Below are 14976 nucleotides of genomic sequence, written 5' to 3' on the forward strand. Positions count from 1 at the left end.
GTATAACTTTGCTCATTTATGCCGGTTACATGACATTATGGCTGGAGTGGTGAGATTGATTGTCTGTATAGACCGTATGTGTAGATTGAGTGGAAGCAAGCTAAACGGAATTATTTATTATATTATTCTTGAGGAGAAAAAGGAGCCATAACATTCGTTTTCAAAGTTACAAAATTACCATTTTAATCAGAAAAAAATCTAAATCACTTATTGTTATAAGTATCTAACGGTCTAGATTAAATCAAAGAGTCCATATCAAATACGATTAATAAATAGCTAAATTCAAAAAACAAAGAGTCCATATCAAATACGATTAATTAATACCTAAATTCGGAATTAAACATTATAAAAATTTGAAATTTGATTGTCAAAGAAAAATATCTAAATAAAGAGATCAAATAAAATAAAATTAATAATAATTAGCATTGGGGTTATAATAGAAAAATAAGGATCCATATCAATATAGTCTTATAAAAAATAAAAAATCTAAATAAAGAGTCCATGTAAAATATAATTAATCAATGGATAAAATGCACAATAAAAATTAATGATTTTTTAAATTTTTATTAAGATAATAGATTAAGAAGCATTGTATAGCTCAATATCATCATATCGAAAGGGCATCAGGCAAGGTACAACATGCAGAAAAGGTAAAACTATTTTGATTTTGGTTTGGCTACCTACACGTGACGCGTGATTTTAATAGTTGATTAAAACATATAAGAATCGAACCAATGCATGTATATGATTCGGGTACAAGTTTGAAGCTTACATGATTTTATTTTTCAATAACATAGGTTTTTTTTTCTAATTTTATGTGTTTTGTAACTAAATAATAAAGAGACTAATTTTTAATCAAAGATATAATGATAAAAATATTACAACAAGACTAACCACGCTATTCGCGTGGACCAACTTGATTATATTTGTTAAAAAGAATAGTATTTAATTAGTTGTATCTGTCTGAACAGACTGAGCTGGGTTTCTATAGGGTTGACCTAATCTGATGTCTTATAAGTGAATGTAAGAGTTGAGATTGTGATTGGTTGCTCGTATGAATATAATTTTACGATACTAACAAGTAAGTTGATCTGTATAAATATGTATCTACCGAATCAAATTAAAATAGTGTATATAGACAACAAAACATATTTTTCCCTAAAATCTATACGCATCCATCGAGTTAAGTTCCTCCGCATGCAACCAATCAACCCCTAACATCATAATTGAGTTACGTTGCTGTCAGTATGCCATAAATCGACCCAAGCTGCCATAGACAATTCCATGGCAATAATTCACCACTCATTTTGCGCTGGATGATGGAAGTTCTTCCAATCTTTTAGGCATACTCATTCACATCATCGTAGAGATGATTACTGTTATCCAATCGCATAAGCAGCAGGACGGGCTAGCATTGCAGATCTTTATTTAACAGAAGCGCATTCTCAGAAAATCTCAATCTAGGTTCATGTTAGCTTGCATTAGGCGCCGCCATGTGGTGGACCTCGAAGACTGCTGCCACCCGAATTCCGGGAGCCTCTGTCCTCAGCAACTCCGGTGATTATAGATAGCAATCAACTCTTATTACCGTGGTATACAGAGAATAAAAGTGATTTACGGTGAAATAAAATTGATGTGGAGAGAAATCTTATTTATATGGAGGAGAATTTTGAAAAGCTAGTTTTTAAAAGAGATAAAATAAGAGATAACTCTAAACCATATGAGTTATAAAAATTTGAAAATAATATCTTTTAAGAAATATACTAAAAAAATAAAAGATAGCAGTTGAAGATAACCATTAGAAATATCTTTAAACTATCTCTAAACATATTCTTTATATTTCGTTCACTTCTCGATTTCCCTCACTATTCTCATTCTTTTTATTTCCTCTCATCTCTAACAATTTTCCTTCAAAGTGATTTGTGAAGTGAAAGAAGAGAGAATGCTGTACTGAAGAGAATAACATTGAAAATCACTTCATGACAGAAAATATGAAGAAAAATCGCTGAAACGTTGAAGAAAAAAAATTCTTTCATGAAAAGAATTTACTCCCTAATGAGAATCCATTGTAAATGGTCTTATAGATCACCACTTGCCCCTCTAAAATACATGACGCCAGGGAAGGCAAATCATCGCAGATGCCAATACCAATGCGTTTTCAATCTTGTGGATGAGGACCAAGCCCGGTGTATAATTAATCAAAAGTGCTAAAAATTGCTACGTCACAAATATGTTGAATTTTATTTTCCTTTTCAATGTGTAACATTTTTTTCTCTCAAGGTGAGGTGAGTCTCGTAACATACTATAAAAAATCTTCTAATAACTGTCCTCTCTCGCCTCCCATTTATTTGTTTAATGCTAGCACAGGTGTCCAAATAAACATCCCTTCAAAGCTATTGCTTTTCAGCACTATATTTCAGCCTGAAGCATCCTGAGTAAGGAGGTAAATTGGGTACAACGGGTATGAGCGGTGCTCATTTATATTTGTATATATCGTTTTTTTATTTATTCATCCACGAACGCCTATGCGTAAAAAGCTGATCTAAACCTGTTATCCACGTCATACCTATTTAATTGTGGGACAATACGACAACATGACAGGACGGTAAGATAGGACGGTACGGTGGGCAACGGCGAGGCAAGGTGACGTGGTGGGGTGGCGCGAGGAGGCATGGGGTGGCAGTGGCAAGACGGGGTGGTGCGACGCGGGGCGGCGACGAGACAGAGTGGTGGCGGCACGGTGGGGTGGGTCAGTCTGAGATATTTATATGATGTAGAATGTTAGAGTTTGGAGGTGAGATATTTATATGACAGGTATACGTGTTTCGTAAGTATAGATATGTCTTATCTATATCCGTATCTGTTTACCCATCAGGTAGTATATTTTATCCTCGAACATACCCGTATATCATTTGCTATCTATATACTATTATATTAAGGTATTTACATACAGATAATAAATAATCATCGCTAACCCTGAGAGTCTTTCTCTCTCCCCTACTTAGCACCCTGAAGAAATGAACGCTGCAGCTGTTGTGAGAAGGCTTCAGGTCAAAGCCTAATGCGTTTTATCCGAACACACTCAAAGTTTCCAAACACGAATCTTAACGGCACCGACCGCGCGGGTTGGTTCAGAAGACGCAGCATCGTTCTTGGCCTGCCAACTCTGTCTATGACACGAGTGCCCCAGCACGGGTGGGACCCACCTGTCTACAACGGGGTTGGCTTCCGCACCGTGTCGCCTTGCAGGAGCAAGCTAAGCTGTCAGCTGGGGACGTACTTCCTTTTTGCACCCTAGGTAAAGCCTCAACTACAACTTGACCCTGAATATATTGAAAAGTTGCTCGGAGTACACGGTGGTGCTTAAGGAAAAACTTGTTTGCTTAAGAAAAGGGGAACAATTCCATTTAGTGATTGGGGGATACATGCTTCAGTATAAATCTTCCAACTCCAGTTTTTCTCGCATTCCAAAAGACAATTTTGACTTTCTAAGGACCCTCTATACAATCAGCTAAGGTTCGACTTTCTAGAAAAAGTGGAGCACGCAAAATTAGCAGTCAACCTCCAAGAAGGTGAAACACTCTAGCTTGGATTTGTAGTGGATAAAGAAATTTAAGTTTTTTTTACTTCCTCTTGCCCTAAATATAAGTCTATTAGGATAACGATAGGGTCTCTAATATAATATTTTGATTAATAATATCTATATAAATATATTATTTTAAATAAAAAAATTTGTATTATGAAAGCATATGTCATGATGAATCTAGTTATATCAACCTTATGCTGTCAATGCATATGATTTTTCGTATATGACTTTTTTCATATTGATAGTCAAAGCTAAAAAAAGTTTAACTTATAAGAAACCTAAATTTATTTATATTTGGGATTAAAGGTAGTATGAAACTACCTGTAAATTTCATAAAATTATCGCTCCCTTCGATCATAAATACTTACGCTTTGACTAATATTCAGTCAAACTTTTAAAACTTTGCCTGCCAATAATTTTCAAAATATTTAATTTAAAAAACATAAAAATCATAAGAGTAAGGTTGTAAACAAAATACTTTTACAATATTATATTTTATTAGATATTATAATTATATTATAATAGAAAACAGTGATTAAAATTACACATCAAGATGATAAGAAGTAAAAAACATCACGTGTTTTGACCGGAAGAATAATTCCGAAGAGGATTTCAAAGCGGACTTGTGCTACAAAACAATGCCTGCTAAAATCCAGCGAATAGCAAATCGTTTTTGACTCGGAATCAATCCACCGTCTCCGAATCCCCAAAACGCTGTTGCGCCAGGCAAAACCGCTGCTGGTTTCTGTCGGTGTGCAATACTCCAGGAGTCCGGGGGCCCAGACGAAAAAACGGCCCCACGCAGCTGCTTCGCACCTACCCCTCCCACACGGGGCTGCTATAAATAGCGGCTTCTCCCCCTTCACGCTCTTCTCTTCTACACGGCTCCATTTTTTCCATTCTATTGATTTTGCATTTTAGCCCCTCAGGAAGCTGCGATTTCGTGTCCGGTCCTTCGGCTCGATTCCGCGCGTTCTCTGCTTCGATCGAGCGCGCCGCCTGCTGTAAGATCCCTGCGAGGCCTCTCGTTTAGCCGGTGCGATTCTGCGCTCGGTTTCGTTTCTTCCCGCACAAATCTCGTGTTTTTTGGCCCAGATTTGGCCTGTGGGCGACCGTCTAGGTGTTTCTCGTGGGTTTCGGCTTCGTTTTGGCCGATTTGCTGGCGGATTTGGTGGTTTGGGGCTGTGAAGTTTGGATATCGTGCTCAAGATGCAGCGTTAGAAACCCTCAGACTGGGTATTTCCTGCCGGAGGAAGCTTTTCGAGGGAGGAAGCTGCCTTTGGGAGGAACTCTTCCAGTTCCGAGGATTCCAGTGTACGCGCCGGGTGGGTGTGATTAGCTTGAGTGGTAGCCTGGTGATCTCGTTTATCGCGTGGGTTTTGGTTAGATTTCGTGTAGCGGTGAGCAAAGTTTGGGTGTCAAGTCTGGTGGTGGAAGCCCTCAGGCTGGAGATTTCCTCCCTGAAGACGCCGAAGGAGCCGGCTCTGGAAGGAATTTTCTTGCCATCTCTGAGGTTTCCACTTCCTCCTTGGCAAAGTTAGATTTCCCCCTCTAATTATCCTGCCTTGCAGTGACAAGTATTGGTTGCTTATCAAGTCTTGTGTTGTCAAATGTCAGGTTGGGGATTTCCTCCCTCCTAGGAAGCCGAGTAAGGGCTGTCTTCGCGAGGAAGCTCTTCCAGTGACTCGGGTTTGCGTGTAGTGCTTCAGCTATTTAATCAGCATTGGCATCCAAGAGATTTACAATTGTGTGAGACTGGGAACTTTTGAATCAGTTTGGATAAGGTGTTTTAGGAATGGGGAACCAATGCCAAAACGGGACTCTTGGGAGTGATTACTACAATCGTCCCGTTTCTAGGTATGCTGATGGATGCCTCGAGGAGGATCGCTACTCCGACTTGAAGAAATTTGAGAAGCCTGAGGTGAACACATTTAAGCCCACTGCTGCTGGTATTTTGAGGCGGGGATTGGATCCGACATCTATCTTTGTCCTTGAACGGGAGACGGTGGACCTAAGGGAGCATTATATCATCGGTCGGAAACTTGGTCAGGGGCAGTTTGGCACAACATACCTCTGCACCGAGATCAGTACAGGGTGTGAGTATGCATGCAAGACCATCCCAAAGCGCAAACTCATCACGAAGGAGGATGTTGAGGATGTGCGCCGTGAGATCCAGATAATGCACCATCTGTCGGGCCACAAGAATGTTGTTGCAATCAAGGATGTCTATGAGGACGGTCAGGCGGTACACATTGTGATGGAGCTCTGTGCTGGTGGGGAACTCTTTGACCAAATTCAAGAGAAGGGGCATTACAGTGAGCAGAAGGCTGCAGAGCTTATAAGAATTATTGTTAGCATTGTGTCTATGTGCCATTCACTTGGGGTGATGCATCGTGATCTCAAGCCAGAAAATTTCCTCCTTTTGGACAAAAATGATGACATGTCAATCAAGGCTATTGATTTTGGTTTATCTGTGTTTTTTAAACCAGGTATGATATCAAATTTGATGCAGCAAGGCATTCCTTTTCTATTTTTGAAGTATCAGATCAATGCCATAAAGTTAGATTCGGTTTTTCTTTATTTCTCTTTGCTGCATAAGATATTCGTGTAGGTAGATAGTAGTCATGTTCAATTATCCTCTGCTAGCATGCTTGAGGCTGATTGTTGGAGCAACAGATTAGTCTAGAACAGCATGGCATGACCAATAGATTGGGTTGTCTCATTGATCCAAAATTTATACAAATGATTACTTCATCGTTGCTGCTTATTCTGAGGAATAAGTAAATCAATGACAGATTAATATGGCCCCAGCTTATCAACACTTGTCTGTTGTTTATCCGACTTAATTCATCTTGGTCAGTTTCTGCATTCTATGTGCCAGCCATTTGTAATTCTGATGGATTTATGAATCGATCCGTGATTTTTCTCTCTATCTGTATTTAGCAATTTACAAATCTGCAGGTCAGGTTTTCACTGAGTTGGTTGGAAGTCCATATTATGTTGCTCCTGAGGTACTACACAAACGTTACGGACCAGAATCTGATGTGTGGTCAGCTGGAGTGATACTCTATGTATTGCTGAGTGGGGTGCCACCTTTCTGGGCAGGTGACTGGCTGATTGCTCTGTTCTCAGGTGTTGCATTCATGTCAACTGTCTTTCTGAATTTCTAACATAGTCAGTATCAATTTTTACCAGAGACACAGCAAGGAATATTTGATGCTGTCCTGAAGGGGCACATTGATTTTGAATCTGACCCGTGGCCTAAGATATCTGACAGTGCAAAGGATCTTATAAGAAAGATGCTCTCATCTTGTCCTTCAGAGCGTTTGAAAGCCCATGAAGTACTACGTAAGTACATCTTAATTCTTACCTATCTATTCACTCAATTCAGTCGCCCTTCTGTTATGTTGCCCAGTTGTATAACCACATTTCCAGCATACTTTATGTTCCTCGAATTTGTTTTATCAATTATAAAAATCTGTATATGTTTATTGACCAAGCTAACTCTTATATTAAAATGCCAGGGCATCCCTGGATCTGTGAAAATGGAGTGGCCACTGATCAAGCTCTTGATCCTAGTGTTCTCTCTCGGCTCAAACAGTTCTCTGCAATGAACAAGTTAAAGAAGTTGGCTCTGAGAGTGAGTACTTTATTTACTTCAGTACTTTCATATTGATTTTGTAATCATGGTGGTGCATGCTCGTTTTAATTTTGTCAGAATCTTATGGTTTACCATACAATTTCTGGTAGAATATCAACTTGACATATTTCAATCAACACAATGATTCGTGCACACGTAGTGTTTTGGTCATGAACACACATATCCACTAAGTTGATCCCATATGAGCTACTGCTGCTTCAGGCTGATCACCCTGACTCTCTTCACTCTGCGCAGGGGGTGGGCGGGGGGGGGGGGGGAGGGGGGGTACTAAACACTAACTTTACAAGGACTTGGCATTCAGTTGTTTAGGATAATGGGATGTCCACTACTGGCATGCTGAATTCAATTTGTTTCGCCTTCAATTTTATGTTATGCAATTATTAATTTATCAACAATATTGCATAATTATTTCTGACACTTTGTGGCCCCCAGGTGATAGCCGAACGTCTTTCAGAGGAGGAGATTGCTGGGTTAAGAAAAATGTTCAAGGCAGTGGATATTAAAAATAGAGGTGTAATTACTTTTGGTGAGCTTAGAGAAGGTTTAAGAAGATATGGTACTGAATTGGAGGATAGAGAAATTAGCGATATAATGGAAGCGGTAAGTAGCTGCCTTCTTTATTTTTATTATCAATGATTACAAAGATGTGCATTTGTGTAAAGTGTGTGACGATATTTGCTTATTTAACACATGATCTGCTGTGTCAGCCTGTCAAAATATTGGAAAATGCATTATAGTAATATATGTATTAGATGGAAGCATTTCTTCTCTTTTCTTGTATGGCATGCGTCTGTTTCAGATAGTACCTACCTCGTTGAAGTGCTTTATCAAAAATTTCTGAATCTTTTCCAGGCTGATAAAGACAATAATGTGACCATCAATTATGAAGAATTTATTGCTGCCACTGTGCCTCTTAACAAAATAGAACGTGAAGAACACTTGATGGCAGCTTTTACATACTTCGACAAAGATGGAAGTGGTTATATCACAGTTGACAAGCTTCAACGAGCATGTGGAGAACATAACATGGAGGACACCTTCCTTGAAGAGATAATTTTAGAGGTTGACCAAAACAATGTAAGTTGATAATCTTACTGTACATGATCAATGATCCATCCAGTAATGACTGTTGTCATGGAACCACAATACTGGTGCTTAAAGATTTTCAGCACCACACTTTGGGTACCTAAATATGTCGGCTTCATTCTAGACTTCTTAGGGCTGTGTGGAGTTGCATTGTAGAGAAATATTGCAATGGTTTCTTATCCTGAATGACATTTTACTAATAAAGTAACACATTCGGTGGTACTGGGCATCAACCACACATTCACACCTCTAACGCACAGCTGTCGTTTTCAGCAACCATAAAGGAAATAAATAAAAAATCTACTTGGTGACCAAGCACTGGTCTTAATTTTGCTGCGAGAATTCTTCTAACTGAAAAATGATCTGGTAAAGGTTGGCTACCCTGAAGGATCATTGGTATGTAGAATTGGCAGTAAGAATGATATTACTTTGGAACTGAGGGTGTGGATCTGCGCTTAGATCACCCAAGTTCGACTCTTCAACTCGAATTTGGGTGCCTATTTCTTCTTATTTTAGTTCCTTCTAGGTTAGTTGAGTTTTTTTTTTTTAAGAATGATATTACCTGGATAATATAGGGAGAAAACCATGTGATAGTTGTTCTGACTACCAAGTACCAACAGTGCCTCTGTAGAATTGTATCCTACAGAATATCTAATGCACGTGCCTTGTATTTGTTTTTCAGGACGGTCAAATTGACTACGCCGAATTTGTAGACATGATGCATGGCAACAAAGTTGGACTTGGGTGGCAAACAATGGAAACCAGTTTGAATGTAACCTTGAGAGATGCGCCTCAAGTTCATTGACGCACACGTCGTGTACAGGCTTATGCTCTCTTATCTTGGCCACTATACCTTCACGACCCGAATTTGGGTTGTGACTCGTACGAGAAGAGAGCAAAGCAATTCATTTGGTAGTATTTATTCCAAATAAGTATGGGCTGGTTAGTATAGTTACGAGAGACACTAGTATGGGTTTTATATATACAGTAGTGGTATATTGGTTCATGTAGTTGCAAGGCTGGCAAGCGATTCAAAATACCAAAAGAGGTGCATTCGGTTTGTTGTATGTTCTTTCTGTTACCGCTTGTCTGCAAGGTAACAGAGTATGAGCACTGGGTTTCCTGAGTTCATACTCTTTACCAGATGCACCTGGTTTCCTGAGTTCATACTCTTTACCAGATGCACCTGGTTTCCTGAGTTCATACTCTTTCGAATCGTACTTCCTCAATCTTAAGAGCACCAGATTTATCACTGGACTTCAGCAGTCAAATTAAGCAGCCTTCTAGATCATAAAGAAGTGCTGTCGTCAGGACCGCGGTCGCATGTTTGACAGCACTCGGTGTCGGCACAAGGCTGCCAGAGGAACATGATGCAGAGAGAGCCTCGATGAGATAGAAAGTGCAATTTGCCTGCGGAAAGCCGTGGGTGAAGTGGTAAACAGGCGCTGCTCCAATACTCGTTTTAACGTTTTGGCCTGAGGCCTGAAAAGTGATGCGGTCCCAGAAATTCAGAATAGGCAGTCAGGCAGTGCAGTGCTAGGGACGGATAAGCATCGTCAACGCGTGCCAATACCAATTTGATTTGATTGGTAGAGCCATTCTATTGATCTATTCAGCATAAATTCTAATCAAACCTGGATGAAGCTGACAGCTCCAGTCAGGTACCCTCTGTCACCCGAGACTCGTAGGCAGCAGCGATCTCCTGCGACACGAGCAAGCGCTGCAGATTAGTCTCTGAATCTCTCCTGAAATCAGACGGGAGCTGCACACCATGTGTTGGTTGCTGAAAGTCTGAAGCACTTGCCTTGACGTCCCCGTCCTTGGACAGCACGCACCGCGACGTCACCGCGCTGCCGCCACCCAGAACCCACCCGACCTCGCACAGGAACTCGCCGTCGCCGTGCTCCTTGAACACGCTCCACAGCTGCTTCGGCAGCGTCACGACGCCGTCCGTGTCTCTCAACAGCTTGCTTGGTTCGTCCGGAGACAGCTCGGCGAACTTGCCCTGCTCATCACTTGTCAGTAATTTATGTATCCATGCATGCTATGCTAAGTTTTAATGGGCACTCTACTCACCGTCTCGGCGTCCAGCTCGTCGGAGAACCTCGCGGCCGCGGCGTCTGTGCTCTCCCACTGCCCCAGCACCTCGGACACGTCGAGCTTCTCGCCAGCCGCGAAGGCGGTCTCCCGGATGGCGCAACCGCCGAGCTGCTCGCCGTTGCGGAACGGGCCGTACCACTGCTCGGAGAACACCTTGACCCCACGCAGCCGCGCCTCTTTGCCCAGCGCCACCGTCTGCACCACCCTGACCCTGACCTCCCTGCTGTCCGGGCGCACGATGCAGTGCTCCACCTCGAGGACCGGCGCCGGGCCCTTGGGCCACGCTGCGATGTAGGAACCCGTGCCGGCGTACCCGAACGCGGAGGCGGAGGAGGCGTGGCGCTGGTGGGAGGTGTGCACGGTGGCGGCGTCGGCCTCGCACCCCACGGTGGGGAGCAGGCGAACCAGCCGGTAGTGGAGCGCGCATCGCGCGGCAGGGTCGCCGAGCGTCGGGCACTGAGTCTGCCAGTCGAACACCTGCACGCCCCACTCGCGGTAGGCCTCCGGGACCACGTTCTCCGGGAGCTCCACGGGGTCGCCGGTGTCCGTGAAGTCCGCTTCGAAGCCGTCCCACTCGCCGGACACCCGCGCAGCGAACTCTGCCCACTTCGTGCTATCTGCGTCGTTTCTCGTTCGATGCTTCAAGTTAGTTTTATCCCGCACAATCTTTCTTCCATATTGGAGCGTGTGCCGTTTATCGACATGTTATTTACTCTGCTTCGGTGCAATACTTGCGTGTGGACTAGCATATAATCTTGTGTTAAACTTCCATTTTTTTAAACGAGTTGAACTTCCAAATGAACTCATAACACCTACTCACTAATCTAGACGACCTTTGTAAGATCACTAACAACTTAGCACCTTCAATTTTCGTAACTTATTTCTACTACCGTGGCAAAGAACCGTACAATCACAGCTAAGAAGTGAACAGAAGTACAGAACATTTGATCATGCTCCCAACCCGTGGGTCTCACTTACAAGAGTCAATGATTGTGGAAGCCATTTCTTAGCGCGGTAAAAAATCAATTGGCTGTCTGAGCAGGTGCACAAGAGGCTGACTGGAAAGGGCAAGCAAGGACAAACCAGTGGACGAGATGGGCGTATGCATATGTAAATTAGCAGGTGATGCGTGTCCAACCTGACTGCGCGCCGGCGGTCGCAGCGTCCGTGGCAGCGGTGGTGGAGGTCTCGGGAGAGACGACTCGCAGTCCCGATCTCGCCGAGGACTTGGTGAACCGCCGTGACCGAAGCGGAGACGACGGCATGCAAGAAGACGATGATGTCACGGACGCTGCGGCGCCTGCGTAGACGGCCGGCGGGAGAAAAGCGCGGTGGCTGGCGTCGGGGAGGGGCAGCAGCAGCTGCGTAGAGAGAAGCTGCATTATTGCCTGCCTTTTCTTTTCTACGGCCTTGGTTTTGATTCCTTCTTGTGGCGCGTACGAATTACGATCCTCAACTCAACGCGGGTCTATATCTGAAGAAAGCAAAGATAAAAGATGTGTGGGCGTGGTTCAGAGAAGCGAGCTGGTGGTCACCACGAACTGGGCTGCGTGTGATCGATCCCACTGCCCATTGAGGTGCCGGGCATTTGAGCTTTGACGATTCCAAAGGCGACGAGTACAGACCATCTCGCGTAGCCCATTGCACGCTTTCGCGCTTCCGAGCACCTCGCGTGCATCGATCGATTCGGAGGAGGATGCAAATGCAATAGGTACAGTCTTGATTACTATTTAGTTCATTTTTTAAAATTAATTAGCTGGAGATGAATCTTTAGTTCAATTAAATGAGTTTTAAATAGACGCAATGAACCAACAAATCCAAAACTTGCTTCCGTAGATTAGACTCGTCCGCGCGCGAGAGAAGCGGAGCAGTCTCAACGAATCCAACAGCCTCGGAGTTGCTGGAATATAACTATCTTTAGTTACTTCGTACAACTTTAACAGGTAATACATATTTTAAGGTCATCTCGAACAACAGCCGTATTCAGTGATACAGTGGACATATAGCGATTTTTGTCGATCGGAGAGGCCGGCAAGCCTCTCAGCCGTATCTAGTGCTACAGTTTGTGGGTGGTGTGAGGTGACTTAGATTTGAGGTATAATTTTTTTATTAACATTGTTTATAGAGGATGACGGTGGATAAAAAGATAAAAGTAATAAAAAAAAGAAATAAGATAATTACTGGATATAAAAAATAAAAAGTATTATAATAGATGAATTTTTAAATACTTATTGAAGATGCTCTAAACGCCTTTTTTTTCAGTTTGCTGGAAGAAATGGCATTCTCTACCACTAGCACACTTCCGAGATACTTGAGCAAGCTGGAGCTGAAGTTCTTTCAAACGTTGGTCTTAGCTCCTCTTCCGCGTCCGTTCTTTTAAGTGTCCTTGTAGCCTTATTGATGCCGCCCTTCATTGGTATCGCCATGTGGCTCATAGATCGCACAGGGAGAAGGTCAATATTTAGCTTTTTTTATATCTCAATTGCTATCATTTCTTTCATAAATTCAGGTTTTTTTTGCTTGACGTCTTAACTTTACTTCGGCAGACTACTTCTAAATTTTGTAGAAATTACATATTTTATACCACTGAATCTCCACTACTCTGCTCACATATATTCCGCTCTCGAAAACCCTGCTCTCACATTTCGCCTCCGGCTCATGCGCCATACACATTGGCCGTCTCCCGCAGCTCCTAATTATCACTGCACATGGGCAAGTCCAATGACTAGTCTAATAAAAATGACTTCCAATCACTATGTAATGTTCTAGTTCACCGGTATTTGCATCGGGGAAAGACTGAGAATAACTCTGCACAGGCGGTCATGGGGAAAAAATGGTTCGAGTCCGAATCCTAGATTGTCAAAGGCCAGCAGATAAATTCAGAAGCAGCTTCGGGCCAAGAAGGCCCTGTTGGTTTGCTGAAACAATTGGCAATTGTCTGCTCGAAATGAAATATTACCATCAGTCCTTCGGATGAACCGACACTACATTACTCCAGATTCACTGGCGACGAAGTGAACTTAATTGCGACTCATGTTACAGATTCTCAAGAACATATGCTTACATAAACAAATGCTTACTGAAATTCCACATGGGAAGTTGCTTTTGAGTTTCACATCTCCCTAGTCCCTACGATGTTTAAGAGGATCTCCTTACGATGTTTTTACCCGTTCCTGAACAAGTATTTACAGACACGTTTAACCCACCTTCTCTTCCCCATCAACGTGATTGACCAAAGTGAAGTTTTACAGCATCAAAATCATCGACCACATAATCTGGTAAGCTATCAACATCTCTCTAGTACCACCGGAATCGAAATCCTCGGAAAGAAAAGAGAAAGAACAAGTGCTCTCCAGTGGAGTGGAACGAAGTACCTCACTGAGCTGTGGGCTACAGAGGGTGAAGTGGCAGGCTGGCAGCTAAAGATTGCCGATGTCAACCGGGACCCAATTGCTTGATCAAGTCAAGGCAGAACCGGCGGCCCCGTCGCCGCCGCCGCCGACGACGAGGAGGAGGAGGCCTCCTCCATGGCGGCTTCGCACTTGCAGCACCGCTTGGGTGGTGCGTCGACGACGAGGACGCGGCGGCAGGATGGGCAGGAGGAGTGGGCGCCGAGCCAGGTGTCGACGCACGCGACGTGGAAGCCGTGCCCGCACTGCGGCAGCACGCGGATCTCCTCCTTCTCGGTGAACTCTGACAGGCAGATGGCGCACTCCGCCAGGATCTTCTCCTCCCCGGCCACTGACGCGCCCCCGCGCGCCGCGATAGCAGCCGCCACGGCGTCCCCGTAGGCCAGCTTCGGCAGCGCCCGGAGCGCCTTCTTCCCGAGCCCCTTGCTCGCTGACGCCTCGCCGCCGCCGCCGCCGCGGGCTCGCGCGCATCGGGCGACGGCGGCGAGGCCCACGACGCAGATGAGCGCGCAGAGGAGCGCGGCCAGGATGACGGCCACGTTGGAGTCGACGACGAGAGGGTTCGGGGGCTCGGCGGCCGGGATGGTGGGGTACTGGCCGGAGTTGGTCTGCAGGAGGTGCCGCGCCGACGCCATTCGCCGGATCAAGCCGCGCGGGGAGGTGGCGTGGCGTTGGCGGGGGTGGCAGGGGAAGGCGTAAGGTATCAAAGGATTATATGTCACCAGTTGATCCACATTTGATAATATATTTAAAGTTAATCATCTTTTAATTATATGTCTTAAAAATTAATTCATAATAAAATTTCGTATTAGGTAACAAAGTTTAAGAATAAATTTTGTTATAAACTGACCTCTGTGAAATATATTATCAAATGATGATCAATTTGAAACATATTATTAAAGGTTAATTAGCTTTGATACATATAATCAAATCTCTCATCAAAGGGTGGGGAGGCTGGAGTTTTAGGGCTTGTTTAGGCGTTAGGGGGCATAATCCGCTATGAAGATAAAAGCTGGGCAGAACTTTTTAATAAATCGCACCATGGTGGAAATTACCTGTGTATCTTTGAGAAAAGAGGGGTGAAAAACCCTGTCATTTAGAAAGTAAAGAAACAAATACAGAAAACATAAATA

The 14976-nt window shown here is 43.5% G+C and overlaps 3 protein-coding genes across 6 annotated transcripts; 1 reads left to right on the forward strand and 2 right to left on the reverse strand.

Moving 5' to 3' along the window:
• The first annotated feature begins 4450 nt into the window (after window positions 1-4450).
• LOC133911490 (calcium-dependent protein kinase 7) lies at window positions 4451-9400 on the forward strand. 4 transcript variants are annotated; one of them, XM_062353747.1, is made up of 8 exons: window positions 4451-4590; window positions 5204-6075; window positions 6548-6691; window positions 6782-6934; window positions 7111-7226; window positions 7680-7847; window positions 8100-8324; window positions 9016-9400. In XM_062353747.1, the coding sequence occupies exons 2-8, from the start codon at window positions 5382-5384 to the stop codon at window positions 9136-9138; spliced, it is 1623 nt and encodes a 540-aa protein (XP_062209731.1). In that variant the 5' UTR covers window positions 4451-4590; window positions 5204-5381; the 3' UTR covers window positions 9139-9400. The 4 variants fall into 4 exon arrangements, with proteins under 4 accessions (XP_062209731.1, XP_062209730.1, XP_062209729.1 ...); XM_062353746.1 differs by having other exon boundaries at window positions 4453-5122; XM_062353745.1 differs by having other exon boundaries at window positions 4453-5099.
• Window positions 9401-9760: 360 nt separating this feature from the next.
• LOC133911491 (uncharacterized) lies at window positions 9761-11903 on the reverse strand. Its single transcript, XM_062353749.1, has 4 exons — window positions 11572-11903; window positions 10410-11050; window positions 10138-10338; window positions 9761-10035 (listed from the first exon to the last, which is right to left on the reverse strand). The coding sequence occupies exons 1-4, from the start codon at window positions 11813-11815 to the stop codon at window positions 9991-9993; spliced, it is 1131 nt and encodes a 376-aa protein (XP_062209733.1). The 5' UTR covers window positions 11816-11903; the 3' UTR covers window positions 9761-9990.
• Window positions 11904-13418: 1515 nt separating this feature from the next.
• Window positions 13419-14601, reverse strand: LOC133911492 (probable E3 ubiquitin-protein ligase ATL44). Its single transcript, XM_062353750.1, has one exon. It carries the CDS (start codon window positions 14476-14478, stop codon window positions 13897-13899), a length of 582 nt encoding a protein of 193 aa, XP_062209734.1. The 5' UTR covers window positions 14479-14601; the 3' UTR covers window positions 13419-13896.
• Window positions 14602-14976: the final 375 nt, after the last annotated feature.

The sequence above is a fragment of the Phragmites australis genome, chromosome 3, assembly GCF_958298935.1.
Source record: "Phragmites australis chromosome 3, lpPhrAust1.1, whole genome shotgun sequence".
Taxonomy (NCBI): domain Eukaryota; kingdom Viridiplantae; phylum Streptophyta; class Magnoliopsida; order Poales; family Poaceae; genus Phragmites; species Phragmites australis.